At 43.2% G+C, this 18,468-nt stretch overlaps 1 protein-coding gene across 1 annotated transcript in view; it reads left to right on the top strand.

The window, feature by feature from the left end:
* Positions 1–9,601: 9,601 nt before the first annotated feature.
* TMC1 (transmembrane channel like 1) overlaps positions 9,602–18,468 on the top strand; it is a gene marked incomplete at its 3' end in the record, with an annotated part of 49,972 nt that continues 41,105 nt past the window's right edge. The window contains exons 1-4 of the mRNA XM_080972129.1: positions 9,602–10,332; positions 13,978–14,028; positions 14,834–14,902; positions 15,753–16,059. Coding sequence (XP_080828255.1) covers positions 10,293–10,332; positions 13,978–14,028; positions 14,834–14,902; positions 15,753–16,059 — 467 coding nt within the window. The 5' untranslated portion in view covers positions 9,602–10,292. The remainder of the gene's footprint in view (positions 10,333–13,977; positions 14,029–14,833; positions 14,903–15,752; positions 16,060–18,468) is intronic.

Here is an 18,468-nt window from a genome sequence, read left to right as displayed (position 1 = left end):
TTTCCATAAGATCATCCAAGACCCTCTGGTTTTCTTTTAAAATGTTTTCCCTCCCCATTTAAGGCTTTTGCCACTCACCCCTCTTCTTCGTTCTGTGGAAACCCTTTCAAGGAGTTTTGACGTGGAAATTTACTCCTGAGTAAACTTCAACAAGATTCCTTTCAATTTTATTTTTGTTTGGTTACTCATTTCCTGATAATTTTCTAGTCATTTTAGTTTCCATGTACGGTGAAGAAATGCTTTTTGCAAGTCTAAAGTGCCCTTCCATTACAATCCTGATGCAGCCGGGATGACCAGAGCTTGCCAGAGATCTGCCTCTGGCAGGAAAAATGCTCACACACACCTTTCTTTCCTGTGCGTAGATCATGTATAGTCTGTAAAATGAATCAACCTTAGCTATTTAAACACATTCAAAGTTATGAATGGATCAGAGAATCATGGAAGGGACCCCAAGGAGCATCTAATCCAACTGATTCTCTTCCTCAGCTTCCCTCCAGAATTTCCTTCTCACACAGTAGCAATAACCCACAGGCAGGGCTGTCTTTAGCAGATGCGTCGCTGGGGTGCAAAGATCTGCCCAGTGCTCCCAAATTTAATTTAGCCCCCAAATTAGCTTTTATTATGCTTATGTCAGACACAACGCTTATGCCTTATCTCTTGTTGAAGGGAGGAAAAAGCAACAAACTTTTTTATTTGCTCATTTATTTACAATACACTTATACTTAAGTATACAACACCACCACACTTAAACTTATAAGTATTGTTTAGGCACCTTCTTAGGAGAAACATCAGTCGTGTCAAAGGTGCCTCTGACCCCGCTGCCGCATAGCAGCGCAGCTCACTACAATAGGTAACATAATATTCTGATGTAAAAGGTAATTTTGTGTGCATGGCGCCATTGAGAATGGCAAGCGCCATCGCTGAGTCTGACAAGTGCCACTGTTGTGAATGACAAGCACCGCTGCTGGCGCAGCGCCTCTTTGGTAAATGAGTGCCCCCCAGAATTCAGCACCCCTTGCACCCCGGGTAAAGACGGCCCTGCCCACAGGGGATCCCATCTTCTGCTTCACTGGGAGAGCCACGCAGCCTCTCCAGATTTTCCAACTCTCCCTGCATTGCGTTGTAAATGAGCCTTCTTCAGCTTAGTGAGGAAATCCTGGGCTCAATTTATGTCTACTGCTTTTTGTATTTTTACTGTTGCTACGATAACTGCTTTTGTTTCTCATGTTTTTGATCTGTTTTATATTTGTTTTATGGTTCTCTTTTGTAGGTTCTTTTAGAAATAATAATAATAATAATAATAATAATAATAATAATAATAATACTAATAATATTTAAAACAAAAACCAGTTGCCATTCACTTTTTCATCTTTCTCCCCGGCTGAAGCCCAGACATGCTGGGAGCCTCAATGGCGCTCCTTTGGGGGCTTCATCTGGGGCAGTAAGCCTGTCTAGACACCCCCATCCCACCTACGGCTCTGCTTAAAATGAGTAATGAATTTAAAAAGAATTGAGGGTATTTCTTAGCCACTGCCATGCTTGGTATTTCCCCAAGTCAGTGTTTTCACAGCAAACATCAGGTTGCAGTAAATTGCATTACACTATAAAACATTTTGTTTGTTTTAATCCTGAACTGTGAGCAATGAATGCTATTTATCACCACCTGCTGGAAGCAGTGAAACATGCATCCCATTACACTCTTCCTCCATCCAATGCCATGAGCAGAGATCACAGGAGGTGAAGCACATTCCTCTTACGAAATAAGAGCCTTGCAGTCGGCCAGCACACACGCCTCATTTGGCTGTACAGAGATTCTTGGAAATTTCTGGTACACATCCATAGGAACATTAAGAACTTGGGGATATCCCAACCACCTGTAACTGAAAAAATTACATTCATTTAGCAGTTCTGAGGCCCATAAAGACCACCTGTTGTTTCTTTTTCTTTTTCCAGAAGAGTGTTTAATTAATGATATTAATCATTGTATTATTCATTTTATTAATGATATTAATCTTTTTTCCCCTGTCAGCTTAGCAGCTATCAAAGGTCCTTTCCCCATGTTACTCCTTTTGCAACCAGCAAAACAAGTGGCCTAAAGGAAAAATAAACACATCTTATATTTGCTTAGGGTCACTTTCCTTCTTCCACTTGTAAACAGCAAATTAGGGGGTTACTCTAAAGTCTTCACTGAGTCCTGTCCCTGGCAGAGGAAGAGGAGTGCGGGGGGAGTGCGCCGGCGGCGGCAGCGCAATCCTGCTGGGGTGCCATCGAGGCTGCCCCCCCGCCCACGCTGGGCACCGCGCCCCTGCAGGAGGCGCACCATGCCCCTGGGATGCACGCCAGCCCTGCCCCGCCTGCTCTCCGCCCCCCCCCCCCGGTGCTGGAGCATGAAGCTCCACCTCTGGTCCCTGGACACCCCAGTCTCCAGAGATTGTGTAGAGAAGCTTTTCTGCAACATCACTCTGGCTACACCAGGATTATTCATCTGGCATTATCCCTACTTTCTTTTAGTCTGTCATGTTCACCTGAGGTCTGTTATAAGAATTTTAAGGTCTCAAATATATAATAAATATTCATAAATGCACACATATCTAAATATATAAACAATGTGTCTGAAATAGTACAGGAGAGCAATCCTGAAGCTGTTTTGACTCTCCCAATGACCTCAAATATTCCTCTGCAGTAAGGGAGGCAAATGGGGAAAGCCTCCCCATTGTCTTTTTGCTTACAAATGCTGTCTTAAGGGTGTATCTGTGTTTGAATAGAGTGAGGCTGTGACCTGGATTCAGGAACTGAAGTATTATCCATCACCAAAGAATGGCCAGGCTGTCCAGATAATGCAATCAGTGACCAGTATTCTGGCGGACATGATTTCTGCAGTAGACCGCCTCCCATGATGCATGTATGATGATTTTGGGGTGGTCTTTGGCTAAGGGGGTTGGCCAATGTCAAAAGTCTTTAAAAGTTCCTGCACACTTTTCTTCAGGCTCTCTCCCTTCTTGGAAAGAGGGGAGGGAACTCTGTTGCAACAGAAAAATAAATACCTTTGGATATGCACACCTCAGGTTGTGTATCCTTCAGGATGAGAGCGCAGCAAACCCGGAAGTATTTTTCTGGGTTTTGCCACATGCACATGCACAGAAACATTCTACCACACTGCACACATGCGCAGAAACAGTCCCTCCAGTTGCAGAAATCTCAGGATCTGACTGGAGCTCCGGAACAGATCCTGGCCGCAACTGGTGGTACCACTGTATTTGCCTTGCTTTCCACTGGATCCTGCCTCCATCCATTCTTAGAAGCATAGAATCAGAGTTGAAAGAGACCACAAGGGCCATCGAGTCCAACCCCCTGCCAAGCAGGAAACACCATCAGAGCACTCCTGACATATGGTTGTCAAGCCTCTGCTTAAAGACCTCCAAAGAAGGAGACTCCACCACACTCCTTGGCAGCAAATTCCACTGTCGAACAGCTCTTAATGTCAGGAAGTTCTTCCTAATGTTTAGGTGGAATCTTCTTTCTTGTAGTTTGGATCCATTGCTCTGTGTCCGCTTCTCTGGAGCAGCAGAAAACAACCTTTCTCCCTCCTCTATGTGACATCCTTTTATATATTTGAACATGGCTATCATATCACCCCTTAACCTCCTCTTCTCCAGGCTAAACATGCCCAGCTCCCTTAGCCGTTCCTCATAAGGCATCGTTTCCAGGCCTTTGACCATTTTGGTTGCCCTCCTCTGGACACGTTCCAGTTTGTCAGTGTCCTTCTTGAACTGTGGTGCCCAGAACTGGACACAGTACTCCAGGTGAGGTCTGACCAGAGCAGAATACAGTGGCACTATTACTTCCCTTGATCTAGATGCTATACTCCTATTGATGCAGCCCAGAATTGCATTGGCTTTTTTAGCTGCCGCGTCACACTGTTGGCTCATGTCAAGTTTGTGGTCAACCAAGACTCCTAGATCCTTTTCACATGTACTGCTCTCAAGCCAGGTGTCACCCATCTTGTATTTGTGCCTCTCATTTTTTTTGCCCAAGTGCAATACTTTACATTTCTCCCTGTTAAAATTCATCTTGTTTGTTTTGGCCCAGTTCTCTAATCTGTCAAGGTCGTTTTGAAGTGTGATCCTGTCCTCTGGGGTGTTAGCCACCCCTCCCAGTTTGGTGTCATCTGCAAATTTGATCAGGATGCCCTTGAGTCCATCATCCAAGTCGTTGATCAAGATGTTGAATAAGACCGGGCCCAAGACAGAACCCTGTGGCACCCCACTAGTCACTCTTCTCCAGGATGAAGAGGAACCATTGATGAGCACCCTTTGGGTTCGGTCAGTCAGCCAGTTCCAAATCCACTGAGTGGTAGCATAGTCAAGACCGCATTTTACCAGCTTCTTTACAAGAATATCATGGGGCACCTTGTCAAATGCCTTGCTGAAATCAAGGTAGGCTACATCCACTGCGTTCCCTTCATCTACCAGGCTTGTAATTCTGTCAAAAAACGAGATCAGGTTAGTCTGACATGACTTATTTCTCAGAAATCCATGCTGACTATTGGTGATCACAGCATTCCTTTCTAGGTGCTCACAGACTGTTTGCTTAATGATCTGCTTCAGAATCTTCCCTGGTATTGATGTCAGACTGACTGGGCGGTAATTATTTGGGTCCTCTCTTTTCCCCTTTTTGAAAATAGGGACAACATTTGCCCTCCTCCAGTCTGCCGGGACTTCGCCTGTTCTCCAGGAATTCTCAAAGATGACTGCCAGTGGTTCTGAGATCACATCTGCCAGTTCTTTTAATACTCTTGGATGCAGTTCATCTGGCCCTGGAGACTTGAATACATCTAAACTAGCCAAGTATTCTTGTACTATCTCCTTAGTTATTCTGGGCTGTGTTTCCTCTGCTGAATCATTTGCTCCAAATTCTTCAGGTCGGGCATTGTTTTCTTTATCAGAGAAGACTGAGGCAAAGAAGGCATTGAGGAGTTCAGCCCTTTCTGTGTCCCCTGTTTGCATTTCACCATCTTCTCCTCTGAGTGACCCCACTGTTTCTTTGTTCTTCCTTTTGCTACGAACATACCCATAAAAGCCTTTTTTGTTGCTTTTAACCTCTCTAGCAAGCCTGAGTTCATTCTGTGCTTTAGCTTTTCTGACTTTGTGTCTACACGTGCTGGCTATTTGTTTGAATTCCTCTTTGGTGGTTTCCCCGCTTTTCCATTTTTTGTACACATCCTTTTTTAATCTTAACTCAGTTAAAAGTTCTTTAGATAGCCACCCTGGCTTCTTTAGGCACCTTCCATGTTTCCGTCTCATTGGTATTGCCTGAAGTTTTGCTTTTACTATCTCCCTCTTAACAAACTCCCAGCCATCATGAACTCCCTTTCCTTTTAGTATTACTGTCCATGGGATCTCACCCAGCACTTCCCTAAGTTTTATGAAGTCGGCTTTCTTAAAGTCAACTGGTCATGGATTTAGGGGACTCAGAGTCCCATGGGGTGTTGGACAGGAAAAGCCAAACCTCAATTTCTACATCAGTCCTTAATCACAATATTGATTTGCTTCTTGCTGCTGTCTATCTATACTGCTTTATGTGTTTATTTGTGCTGCTTTTAGCTGTTACTGACTGCTTTTGCTGCTCTCATCATTTTTATCTGCTTTATTACTAGCATTTTATTGTCCTGTACTGTATTTGAAAGCCACTGTGGGGACTGAAAGAATAGTAGAATAGAAATCCTACGAAGGAACAAATGGACCAAGTAAGCATTCATGGTGTGCTGTATGCTGTAGAACAACATACCTTTACTCAGAAACGTGGTTGACTAGCAGCTTGCCACGCCCTCTCATCTGAAAAGCTTCTTCCCTAATTCCAGGGGCTGATGAATGAGCTGATGTGTATCATGTAGTGAGGGAAATGCAGGGAGATACAGGCTTAGAGCTGGTTCCATGCTCATCCTTTGGCAGCTGTAGCATCAAGCAATGGATCTGCATGTGTGAAAAAGCCACCAGAGATCAAATGTCTCAGAGACAACTTTCATACTACCTCAAGCCCAAATGAGTCAGCTGATACATTTGGCTGTGTCTCACAAAGTGCTGAGTGATCAAGTGACAAGAGATCAAGTGATGCATTCAGAGCAGGACAAGTTCTTGTGCTGGTCTGATCCCCAAATGAGATTTGTGTGTATGCCTGTAGGAGAGCTCCTCTGCCCACCCCCGGATGCACGAGGGAGCGAGGGAGCGGCCTGCTAGCCTCATTTCTGAAGATGACATGTCTGCTTGCCCTGCTGCCCTGGTGATTGTGCCTACAGAATGAAGAACGACCTTCTGTGACCCAGGTGCACACTGAGTCCTTTCTCAGCTACAGCTCAGTGGCTGAGCACCTGCTTTGCAGGCAGAAGGTCCTGGGTTCAATCCCTGGTGCCTCCAAGTTGGCTTGAGAAAAGGCTCTTGTCTGGAACCCTAGAGAGCTGCTGCCAGCCAGTGCACACATTACTGAGCTGATAGGCCAGTGCTGTGACTTGGTCTAAGGCAGCTTCTTTCATTCCTACGCTCCACTGGGGGGTGTATGTGGCTGGTGAGCACATTGGCATTGGGAATGGTGTGGCCAGGGGGCCTTGCCCCCTACCATGCGCTCAGTGTACATATGTGGGCAAAGGAATCTCTGAATGCTCTCAGCCTATTTGTGACATTTCACTAAGCTGGCAGCCAGGCATGGGGATCTCCTGTTGATGGGCCCAATCTGGCCTTCATTCCCCCAGGCCCCATCCATGACTGCACCAGAACTCCTCTCCTCTCATTCTTCTGCAGCTCCTCTTCAAGATTATGCTCCCATTGCTTCCTCCCTAATTTGGCCTCACAGTTGGGAACAAAACTCCCTCCGCCTTCTGATTGGATTTAGCTTCTTTGAGATTAATAAATTGGTTATTGAGCAGAAATTAGCAGGTGATAAATGTCAATCTTCATGTCGTGAGAACCTGCTTCTGCAGTTCAAGGTGCTCTTAAGGGCACAAGAGCAGATGAGGCTGGGATTTTTTCCCCTGGTTAGCTGGCAGCTCCAAGATTGAGGGTTTCATTTCTTGTTGCCATGGCATAACAAATATATTCTGCTTGGGTTGCCAGTTTAAGTGAAAAGCCATTCTGCTTTTACAATTGTATGCTGCTGGTATGAATTTAAAAAGAAGTTGGGATTCATATTTGTACCTTTGCTGTTTTTTTTTTTTTTTTTGAGCACTTCTGAAAGAAACAAATAAAGACCATATCTGTCATCTAATGTAGAACCTTGATTCTCAGTTGAGTCTCAAGACTTGTTCATGTTATACCAAACACAGGTACAATATGTACAATATGCACAGCTCAACTACTAGGTACTTCAGTACACAGACTCCACACCTGAATAACTCTACAAGTTTACAACTCAACCGTTAGTGTACACAGGTACAGAAACTTGACATTATTAAATAGAATCATAGAATTGTAGAGTTGGAAGGGATTCCCAAGGGTCATCTAGTCCAACTCTCTGCAATGCAGGAATCTCCACTAAATCATCCCTGGCAAATGCCTATCCAACCTCTGCTTAAAAACCTCCAAGGAAGGAGAGTTCACAACACCTACTGTTGAACAGCTCCTACTGCTAGTAAGCCAGTTGTCCCCCATCTTATATTTGTGCATTTGGTTCTTCCTGCCTAAGTGCAGAATCTTACATTTGTCCCTGTTGAAATTCATTTTGTTAGCTTGCACCCAGTTCTCCAATCTGTTAAGGTCATGTTGAATCCTAATACTGTCTTCTGCTGCATTAGCTACTCCTCCCAGTTTGGTGTCATCTGCAAATTTGATTTAATCCTAGTTGTTTATAAAGACCTTAAACAAAAGGGGGGCCAGGACAGAATCCTGCAGCATCCCACTTGTCACTTTTCCCCAGGACACTGAGGAACCATTTATGAGTACTCTTTGGGTTTGGCTGGTCAACCAGCAGTTACCTCATATGTGTGTGTGAGCACATCTTAAGAAAGCTCGTTCAACACTGCTGTTACCAAATCTGAACCAATAAGAGTTTTTGACCAAAGGGGATGAAATCTTCTCAAAATAATTTGAAAGTGACATATACTCGGAGTCGAGTGTGAATTTCATGCTCTTTATTCAGCTCATAGTAGCAATGAATGAAACTTTCCCCAAAACGTCTAACTATATATACATTATTTACACAACGGGCGCCGCTTGATTGGCTAATTCCAGGCTGCTCCTGTAGGCCAATCAGGTTGTGAATTTACTTCCTCCAGAAGCCTGATTGGCTGCTCCTGCAGGCCAATCAGGTCGCTGATTCACTTCCACCTGGAGCTGAATTGGGTGGCTCCTGTGGACCAATCAGACTACAGCATTCTAGATCCTATTGTTCTAGGATTCAGCTCAGTACATAACAGAAAGGATGTAACATGAGATGAAATTATTGTGTTTTAGGACTGGATTGATCAAAAAAGGAAAAGTGTTTTCCTCCCCTCAACCTCAAAAAGAAAGATTTTGTTGTTGTTTACATTCATCATAGCAGAAAGGAAGAGGGTTTAGGAATCATTGTTATTTAAAAATGATTTTATTATTAGGAAAAGATGTGGGGTTGTTGGTGCATGAAGTCCAATATTTGATAGGAAATAAAGCATAACTGTTTGTTCTGCTGTTCCCACTTCTCCAACGACTGTGAAATTCCATGAGCTCAGATGATTTGGAATGAGAGAAGACATTTTCCTATTTTAAAATGTAAGGCTGCCATCATACAGCCCTCATTGGAGGCTTTGTCATGCTGCAACACAATGCTGGATTTGGGTCAGGAGGCAGGGGAAACCAGGGGGCATGTTGCCCAATGGCAGTAGACCTGGCATGGAAGCTGGGACCTAGAAGTGGAAATAAGTAAAAGTGGGGCAAAGAGGAAAATGGAGGTTTGAAAAAAGCAGCCTCTGGTAAGACATGGTATTTGACAAATGGAAGGTGAGGGGTGCCCCACTTCATTTTTCACCAAAATTCCCTCCCCTCTTGAAGTCCCTCTTTCCTTTAAGATTCTGTATCACAGGGGTTCCCAACGTGTGCTCCATGGGGCACCAGTAGCCCACAGGCCCCACTGCAGTCCTAAGAGAGGGTAGGACTTTGGGTGAAAAGGGGACACGGCACCTTGATGAATATTATATCTTCTAAGTAAGTCACTGAGGTTTATGGTGTTCTGTTTTGTGATTGAGTTTATTTACAAATATACTGGTTGCACATAAGAGGAGGCAGACAGCTTAAAAACACCAGTGGACAGCCAAAATTCATTGCCCCACACCCACTCCTGGATGGGTGGTGGAAAGGTCCCTTTCCAGATCTTGCAGATCCCCAAAGTCAGCTGTCAGACTCTTTCTGTATGTCTTGCTCAAAAACTGATACTCTTTGTTTACTTTCATAGACACCCACACAGACTTAGACTGCATCATGTGTATGGACCCTGCCCCCTTTTCTGATTGGTTTTCAGAAGACACCAGAGTGGTACTATATCAAGTTACAATGGTCTAACACTGTAGGAATGAATGGGGCAGTCCCTGCACATTCATCTTGGTGTGAGTCTCCCATGCAGCCTCCCGTGAAAGCAAGGGAAACCAGAAGGGAAGGAGGACAGGGATCCTGTAGCTTTAACATTTATATAGAAGAGGGAAATTTGGCCCGCACAGATTGCTATGCAAGGCTGAGAAAATCTGTACCTGCTGAAGTTTCCTGACTTGCTGGAGATTGAACCCAGAACCTTCTCTCTCTAAGCAGATGCTCTACCGCTGATCTATGCCCTTCCCTGTCCTGGGTTTGTGACATTGCACTGGAACAGCCATTCTCAAAATGGCTCTAAACCCTTGGGTGAATTGTACTCCTAGCTTTCACTTTAATGTGTCTCTGTGTTCTGTCGGGTCAATGGCTAGACCTCTCTTGTAGAAATAAACACTTTAGCAATATAATATGGTTCAGCTTTGTGTGCCAACTTCCAGTGAGATTTGTGGTTCTGTAAGAAGTTTTCTTCCCACTCTGCTAGAAAGGTCGGGGGGACAGGGCAAGACATACCCTCCAAACCAATTGACTCTTCTACACTACCCCTAAATGGCAAACCAAACATTCATGAAAAATGAATGACTCAGGAAATTAGTACCTTCTTATGTTTCAGAGAATGAAACGCCACCGGCACCCTTTCGTCGACAGACATAAGTATGTTGATGTGCTGGATACTTTATCTCAAACTACTTATCCTGGTAATTGCCTCGGCAGGCAGCAGCTCCAAGAGCCCTGTGAAATACAGCCAGGATGCCTAGAAGTGAAAAGCCAACTGCCTCACCAAGGAATGGTAATGGCAATTTTAATTATACATCTTATTCCAGCATCCTTTAGGTGCATAATTCTAGTATTTATAGCTGAAACTCCCTCCCAACATCAGTCTGGGGTGTGCGTGCGTCTGTGTGTGTGGGGGGGGGACGGGGACGTCTGCATTGTCTCTGAAATTTGCTCTCATTTCATTTGCTCTTAGCTTCTTCCTTTCGTTTCGGCAGCCTAGCTATTAACTTGATACTAACTTGTAAATCAAAACTCTGTGTTGGCAATCTCTGTTTTTGAACCACAACTAAGAAAGAGAAAGAATAATAGTAAAAAAACAAATTTTTGGCTCAGTTGAGGCAGATGCCTACTTTCCCACTTATAGGACCTGAATACAATATCTACATTTCTGCATGTGACTTGAATTGTCAGTCATGAGGAGAAAACTTAACAGTTTCCCCAAGATATTGCTGCTGGGACCACAAGCCATTGTTTTGAGCCATGTTTTCAAATATTTTCATCCTGCTTCCAGATATGTGTATCCCTGCAGCTTAAGAAAGAAGGGAAGTCAGAAAGAAGGAAGGAAGGAAGGAAGGAGAGGGATAGAGAAAGGCATTGCAGAAACAGAGTAACTGGATCCTGGAATGTTTTATTATATTTCATTTCCCTCAGTTAAACCTTACTATAGTTAAAGGTAAAGGGACCCCTGACCATTAGGTCCAGTCATGACCGACTCTGGGGTCTTGCTTTATTGGCCGAGGGAGCTGGCGTACAGCTTCCGGGTCATGTGGCCAGCAGGACTGAGCCGCTTCTGGTGAACCAGAGCAACACACGGAAATGCCATTTACCTTCCCGCCGGAGCGGTATCTATTTATCTACTTGCACTTTGATGTGCTTTCGAACTGCTGGGTTGGCAGGAGCAGGGACTGAGCAATGGGAGCTCACCCCGTCGCGGGGATTTGAACCACCGACCTTCTGATTGGCAAGCTTTAGGCTCTGTGGTTTAACCCACAGTGCCACCCAGTTAAAGTTTCCCATTGATTCACTGTCACTCCCCGAATAGTGCATAGAGTTCAGGAATAGGACTAAGGAGAATTGGAAGCCAAGTCAGACCATTGGTTCCTTTAGCTCAGTATCATCCACAGTGACTGGCACCAGGGTATCAGGCAGTGGTCTCTCCCAAGAGATACCAAGTATTGAACCTGGGGCCTTCCGCAGGCAAGGGCGATGCTCTACCAATGCACAGCCCTTCCCCAAGGCATTATTCACCAGGCGAATAAGCAACCTGCTTCTTCACATCAACACATTACTCTGCCCATTGGATTCTCTTTTGCTTGCTAGTTATTCTGTGCCACTGTGCTTAATTAAATTCAATCAATTACATTGACGATGTGTTTAAGCCCCGGTTATGAGCAGTGCCTTTTTATGGTACAGATATCAGCATGTTGATTTCTGCAGAATATATACTCCCTGCTTTAATGGCCATTCCAGTGCATATTGTAAGCAGCCAGCTGCTCCCTTACTGCGTGGTTTCATCAGGATCCTCTGTCCATGGGAGTTTTTTCTTTGGCTGAAAGCAGATCACTGAAGGCACACCTTACAAATAAAGTAAGGTGCCCTACTATAGCATGCATGCAAAGCATCTTTCCAAAAGTCTTCATCACTGCAAGGACTCCATGGCAATTGTAATGATCTTTGTATAATGTGGATCCATTTACTGCCTCCAGGTGAAAGCATATATTCAGACCAAGCAAAAGAACACTCATTTTTGCGTTCCACTCTTGATATTGAATAACATTTTTGCATAATTTGGGAGTGGGGGAAGATTATGCAGATGTTGGTGGAAATTGAAATGACAGAACATGTTACTGGCTTTTTGGAAGGAATTTCTGCTTCTTGCATATATGCCTTTAAAAAAAAATCATCCTGCCAACTTCTGAATAACTCTTGCACAGTCAGAAAACAATAATAATTCTGTTCTTTTCTCAGCATTACATATTTTGCCATTCTTTAATCTCCCACTTTATCAAAGCAGTACTCATTTTGTTCAATGGAGTTTTCACTCAGTAAATTAACATGTACACCATTGTTTTGAAAAAAGATTTGGGTAGGTTCCTTCAAATGATAAGTGAAAATAGGAAACAATGTGACTGATGGAATGTGGAAAAGTCACAAAAAGCTCACCAGTGGTGAGCCTGCCGCTATGGAATTAGAACATTCTGAAGTTGATGTGACCTGGGAGATCTGTGATTGGGTCTCTTTGCCTTTTTTTTTTTTTTTTTAGAAAAATACTTTAATGTAGCTGTGAGATGGGTTGTGAAACTGGACAAGGGCTACAGCACTGGGGAAAGGGAGAACTGGAGTTAGGATAAGAAGGCCTGTGAAGGGGAAAAAAACCTAGACATCCATTTTGTGCAACTCATTGGTGCATTAATCTTTCAAAGATGAGTATTTTTTTGTGATGTGTATCCTGACCTGCATTGATCTTAATATAAAATCTAACTTCCTGCTCAGATTAATAGTATATGAAACAGATCTCTCCCCACAAAAAATTCACAACAAAAAATAAATAAGTTCACCAGCAGCACAATCCTAGACATGCCTATTTAGAAATAAGCACCTCCTCCCTTTCTCATGATTCTCCTTCATTTCTTTCCACTTGGAACTTGTTCCCTTCTTTCTGTCATGCTAAATCTCTTGCCTCTTTTTATGATAAAACTAAATGACCTAAACTGACCATTTGTTCCACATGTAACGCCTTTCATAAGCATACATATAACCAGCACTTTTTTTTCTAAAAAAATGTTTGGGGTACTGTCATTTTGACTCAAGAAAACCACCATTTTATAGATCAAATCGGGAAAAATAAATACAGTAAATGGACAAAAGTACAAAATTCACAAAATGTTTAGGGGTATGTGTACCCCTGCATCCCACCCCCCAGAAAAAAGCATATAGCCAGCAGTCAGAAGTCATGTTTTGTGATTTTCTAGATGGTTAACAATTTGTTATCAGTTTATTTGGATAAATAAGGTTGTGCTGCATTTGAAAACTGCAACTACTGTATTAATTTGTTAATGTACAACATTACTACTTCATGGGAACATAGGAAGCTGCCTTATACTATTGGTGCATCTTGCACCAATGGCAGTAGATCTCAAGAATTCCATACAGGTGTGTAACCCATCCTTATCTGGAGATGCCCAGACTGAACCTGTGGTCTTCAGATGCTACAGCTCTTCCCCCATTACTTGTACCTCTTCAGCAATTGTAACTGATGTTTGTACGACTTGTATAGGCCAGAACCAACAGGGGCCGGGCTCTCTGTTGTTAAGGCAGAGTGCTCTATGAGCAAACAAGAATTTCCTGCTGTGCTCAGAATGCAGTGTGCCATTTCAGACTTTTTCCAGGAGAAAGATAAATTCTCCAACCATTTATCAGGAGTGGGCCATTAGCAGTAGCACAGCTCAAATTATTTTAAATGGGACAAAGCTGTCTGCAGGTAGATGCACTTCTGGTCCTGCCTAATGTCTTTATGATTTGAATGCTAGAATTGGTCTTTAAATGACTATGCAGAGATGGGAACAATCAGCAGATGCATTAAGGATCTGGGAATTAAAGAGCCGCTAAATGGACTTCAGGACACAGAAAACAAAGAGTTTTTACTTTTCCTCCACAGTGAGAATAGAGGTTGACAATGATGAAGGCAGTGCTGCTGAAAGCGAAGAAGGTAAGAATGCCCAGGATAGAGTGTGAGTGAATGAGAGAGAGAGAGAGAGAGAGAGAGAGAGAGAGAAAAGAGGTTCTATAGATCTCTGCCTTCAGCAAGCTGGGCAGGGACCCCCAGGCCAGTTCCGCATACACAATGGTTCACACTGCAAAAGAACCAAGATGTCATCACCTACAAAGGGCGGTAGAAATTCAAGAATAATGTCCTCTTGTTGATATGGTACTTAACAAACATGACAGCAACCATGTCACGATTATTTCAATTAACAGTATTAAAATGGCAACCATGTGTTAAATGGAAGTTTTCCCATTTTCAGGGCATACACTCTGTTCCTTAACATTCTGCTTATATTTGTGGCATATGAGTTTTATCTGTGATCTTAGGATCATTCCATATATTTCCCTATTTTTCCTCAGTGCGGAAAATGCAACTAGGAAGGCAGTTTTTAACAGAAAAGCCAACATATATGCATTGATCTTCCACAGCAAATTTTGGCCTGGCTGCTTTATGCTTTTGAAAACCTCCCATAAGGTGGTGGACCTGACTGATACATATAGTTCCACCTATATGGCTAAAAATAAGAGTACACAGCCTAAACAGTGTAATGTTGGAATGCAATCTGTTGACATCACATTGTGATGATGTCCTCAATCCAGACAAAGCCATCTGTGCGTCGTAAAAAGTCCACATCTAATCTCTACTATAAGAGGCTGATGTGGAGAATAGAGCAATAGCATTTAGCACCTTAGAGTTCGTGAGCAGTTTGAAACAGGGCTAAGATTTCATCTATGGCCATTTCTGATAGTTCCACTCACCTGGAGCAGGGAATGGGAAGGACTGGACTCAACCCAAGGGCTCCCTTTACACCTCATAGGTGATATGCACTCCTAGCTTTCAGTCAAGTGTGTGGTTTGTTTGTTTTTGCGGTGCTTAGCATTCCTTGGAGTGGGGCCAAAATTATCCCAATGCTCTGCCCTGGATTTCCAACACAGCTCCAATGCATTGGACCAGCAGTAGTTTGCATTCTTTGTCAGAGCTGAACACTGTCCTGGAATTGTGTACACCATCTAGGAAAAACTTTGTTCTATGTCATTCCAATGCTATTTATAAATGGCTGCAACTGCACTGGTTTCTTAATGTCCCATTAAGGTACTATACTCTGAAATGGGGTAGGCAAGTGAGGCACTGCAGGCTTTAACTGACCACCAAGGTTGTCACAAAATTTTCTCACTTTTCCATTTTTGTTTTGCTACTTTTGTATCTGATCCTTCTGAAGAGCCCAGAGAGGTGCATTGCCTCATAACAGTCCCGGGAAATGCCTGGCCAGGCTGGACTTTTCACAATTATGTGGAATTAGTAGCAGTTCAGACACGTCACACCTGTTGACATTCATCCTTCTGCATCACTATTAAAGGTGCAGGAGGAGCCCTGGTCACGCCTGCATCTGTCCACCCTACCTGTGGGGTATGTGAGGCTGCATGGCTAATGCAAGGCTACCGAATATGGTCCATAATGACTGAGAACTGAGGCTGTGGTTTCTCACTGCACCGTGACTGGCCCAGGGATCATTCACTGCTTTTACTTGGCTTGAAACAATGACATCAGAAAACAATATTGTGTGTGTGTGTGTGTGTGTGTGTGTGTGTAGGTTTATGTGTAGAGGGGGGGAAGGTGGCTGATATCCAGAGGGAATGTATTTTTGTTCTCTGTTCTTGACAATAAAGAGCAAGAATCTGTTCAGAGAAAGGGAGTGTCAAGTAAGAAAACCAGAGAGAAATATGAAGAGGATGAAGAGGGCGAGGATGAGGATGAAGAGACTGCCGCAGATCGTAGGCGAAAATACAAAAGGCGGAGGATGAAAGATGGTGGATTAGACATCAGTGAATCAGATGGAGAAGGCTGTAAAAGCAGGAAGAACAGAGCCAACCAGATGACCAAGGACGGTGATGAAGAAGATGGGGATAAAAAACGCAAGGACAAGAAAAAAGGGAAAAAGAAAAAAAAGAAAGACAAAAAGAAAAAAGGATCAGGGTAATGCCTTATTATGATGATCTCTTGAATGTAAAGTCAATGATGGTTGTGTTAGGCATACTCATAGAACGGTAGAGAGGGGAGGGCTATCAAGGGTCATCTAGTCCAACCCTCTGCAAGGCAGGAATCACAGGGAAAGTATCCCTGACAGACAGTCACCCAACCTGTATGTTTAAAAGCCTCCATTGAAGGAGAGACCATCACCTTCTGAGATGCTCCCTAAGCTCATGGAGCCAGATCTAGACATACTCAGTTCTCATAAAAATTGAGTATTTCCAAAAGAGCTCTGCAGTTTAATTTTGGCCAGAGGACGTGACACTTTTGAGTGTGTGTTGTGCTCAACAGAGTGCAGTCCACTACACTGAAGGACTGTCAGGGGGCGGCGTTCTCTGTTTGAAAGCATCTTCTATTTGGGCACACACATGTCACCTGGATGCCTTCCACACTGTGCTGAGATACAGTACAGCTTAAATTTGCACCTATGCATATAAATCACCACATGCACATTTTCTGAAAATTGATGTCCTATTTGGCAACGCATAACTGGCCACTCCTGTTCAAAGCTGTGTGTGCAATGTATGTAAGATTCTGAGACCTCAATACCCAAAGGAGAAAGAGCCAAATTAGGCATGTTGCTATGTGCCTATAATTAGTTTTCTAACTAAATAGCCATTGCAAGGGATTGGAGCTAGAAAAGGAATGCAGCCTAGTGTGTGTATTCTCCAGGAGTTCATATGGTCTCTCCCAGTCCAACCTGGAGATGCTGGGGAGCGAACCTGGGACCTTCTGCATGCAAAGCTTCACCGCTGTGCTGCAGCCCTCCCCCTACTCAGAGCTGCTTTGGAAAGTTTTGAGCTTCGCATCTCTTCCTAGTTCCCTGTGTCCTTCACAGTCCTTCCCCAAACCCATGTATTAGTATTAAAATTAATCAAGGCATGAAGACAGTGCAGAAGCAAATGGGTCTGTTTACTTCAAATATCTGGCAGCAACTACGTATTTTCAGTTTTTGATTACTGCTGTTGGTGCTCCCACCCAAAATATCTCACATACATTCAGGAATCAATGAAGCAATATTGATAATCAGGAAGTCATCATCACATTTAGTTTGTTCCTGAAATACAGTAGAAATAATGAGGCAAAAAAACTCATATGTAGTGGGAATGTGCCAGCTATGAGATGTTGTTGTTGTTGTTGTTGTTGTTGTTGTTGTTTTTGTTATTATTATTCCACCCATCTGACTGGGCATCTCCCAACAGAATATTAAAAACACGATGAAACATCATCATGTCAGGGCTGGAATGGAAGGGGTGTTAACCTTTTATTCCACTATGGAAAATATTTTACACCAATCATTCTTTTTTAAGCTTTCTATGATGATTGCTCATAGGAACCTGCTGCAGTAGGGTATGTTGAATTTTTCAACTTTCAAATTTCAAAATATGAGGGATGCTAAAAAGTTGTGTCATGATTTGGGAATTCAAAATATATTTTGGTTAAATAAATATAATTTAGTTTTGTTTTGTAAGTAAAATATGTGTAAAATCGCATAGAAACAATGAAAAATGACTGTCAAGTACTTGCAGTTATATAATATATTAATATTATTAATATTTAATATTATATTGCATTACCTGATCTTTTCAGAAGGTAAAATTAAAATCCTGAAAGCATGTTATGTGTTTCTTCATCAAACGTTGACCTTACCAAGCTAAATGTTGCCCAATCAAAAAAATAATAGCAGATTTGAGTTCCTCACACCCAAAAACATATTTTAAAGACCCCTCACTGTCAAAAATTAAGTTTCACCCCCCTAAAATGACATGCCTTACTACTGAAGGTCTAAGCTTTAGTGATATGTTCAAAACGGCACCTCAGAGTTATTATCCCTATTTATGGCCAGAGGAATTGATAGGAAAATTTATGCTGAGCTTGTCCAGTCGGAAGATAAATTTCCCAGCACTTTCTCAGAGAGGAACCTCACCTCTGGCAGTGTCTTCCTTTCCCCTTTCCTAAGGCCTTTGTCCACGTGTCGGGAGGAAGAGGAGGAGGAACTATGCTGGCAACTTGGCCACTATTTTGTATCCTCCACATGGGCTGCACTGGCATCGTTCTGAGATATTGTGCATGGGAAAGGGAGGCGGAAGCACAATGTTTGGAGCATTCGGAGGGTGGGAATGGTGGTTGCTAATATGTTTTCTGTTTCTTGAAAACAAAAATAACAATACTGCAAAAAAAGAAGAAGAGCATTTTATCAGGACAGCGGAGGGCGTGTGTGCCGTGTCCCATTGGAGCAGAGGTGCTGGCACTCACCCCTCTTCTGATTGGAAATGCTTCCGTGGGGGAGGGGGAGGGGGAGGGGGAAGGGCCGTCGAGGAGGGTCAGTTACAGGGGGAGTGAGAAATGCCCCTT

The sequence above is a fragment of the Podarcis pityusensis genome, assembly GCF_964106645.2.
Source record: "Podarcis pityusensis genome assembly, chromosome: 11".
Classification (NCBI taxonomy): domain Eukaryota; kingdom Metazoa; phylum Chordata; class Lepidosauria; order Squamata; family Lacertidae; genus Podarcis; species Podarcis pityusensis.
The sequence above is the reverse complement of the archived record's forward strand: the minus strand, read 5'-3'. Positions and strand labels throughout refer to the sequence as shown.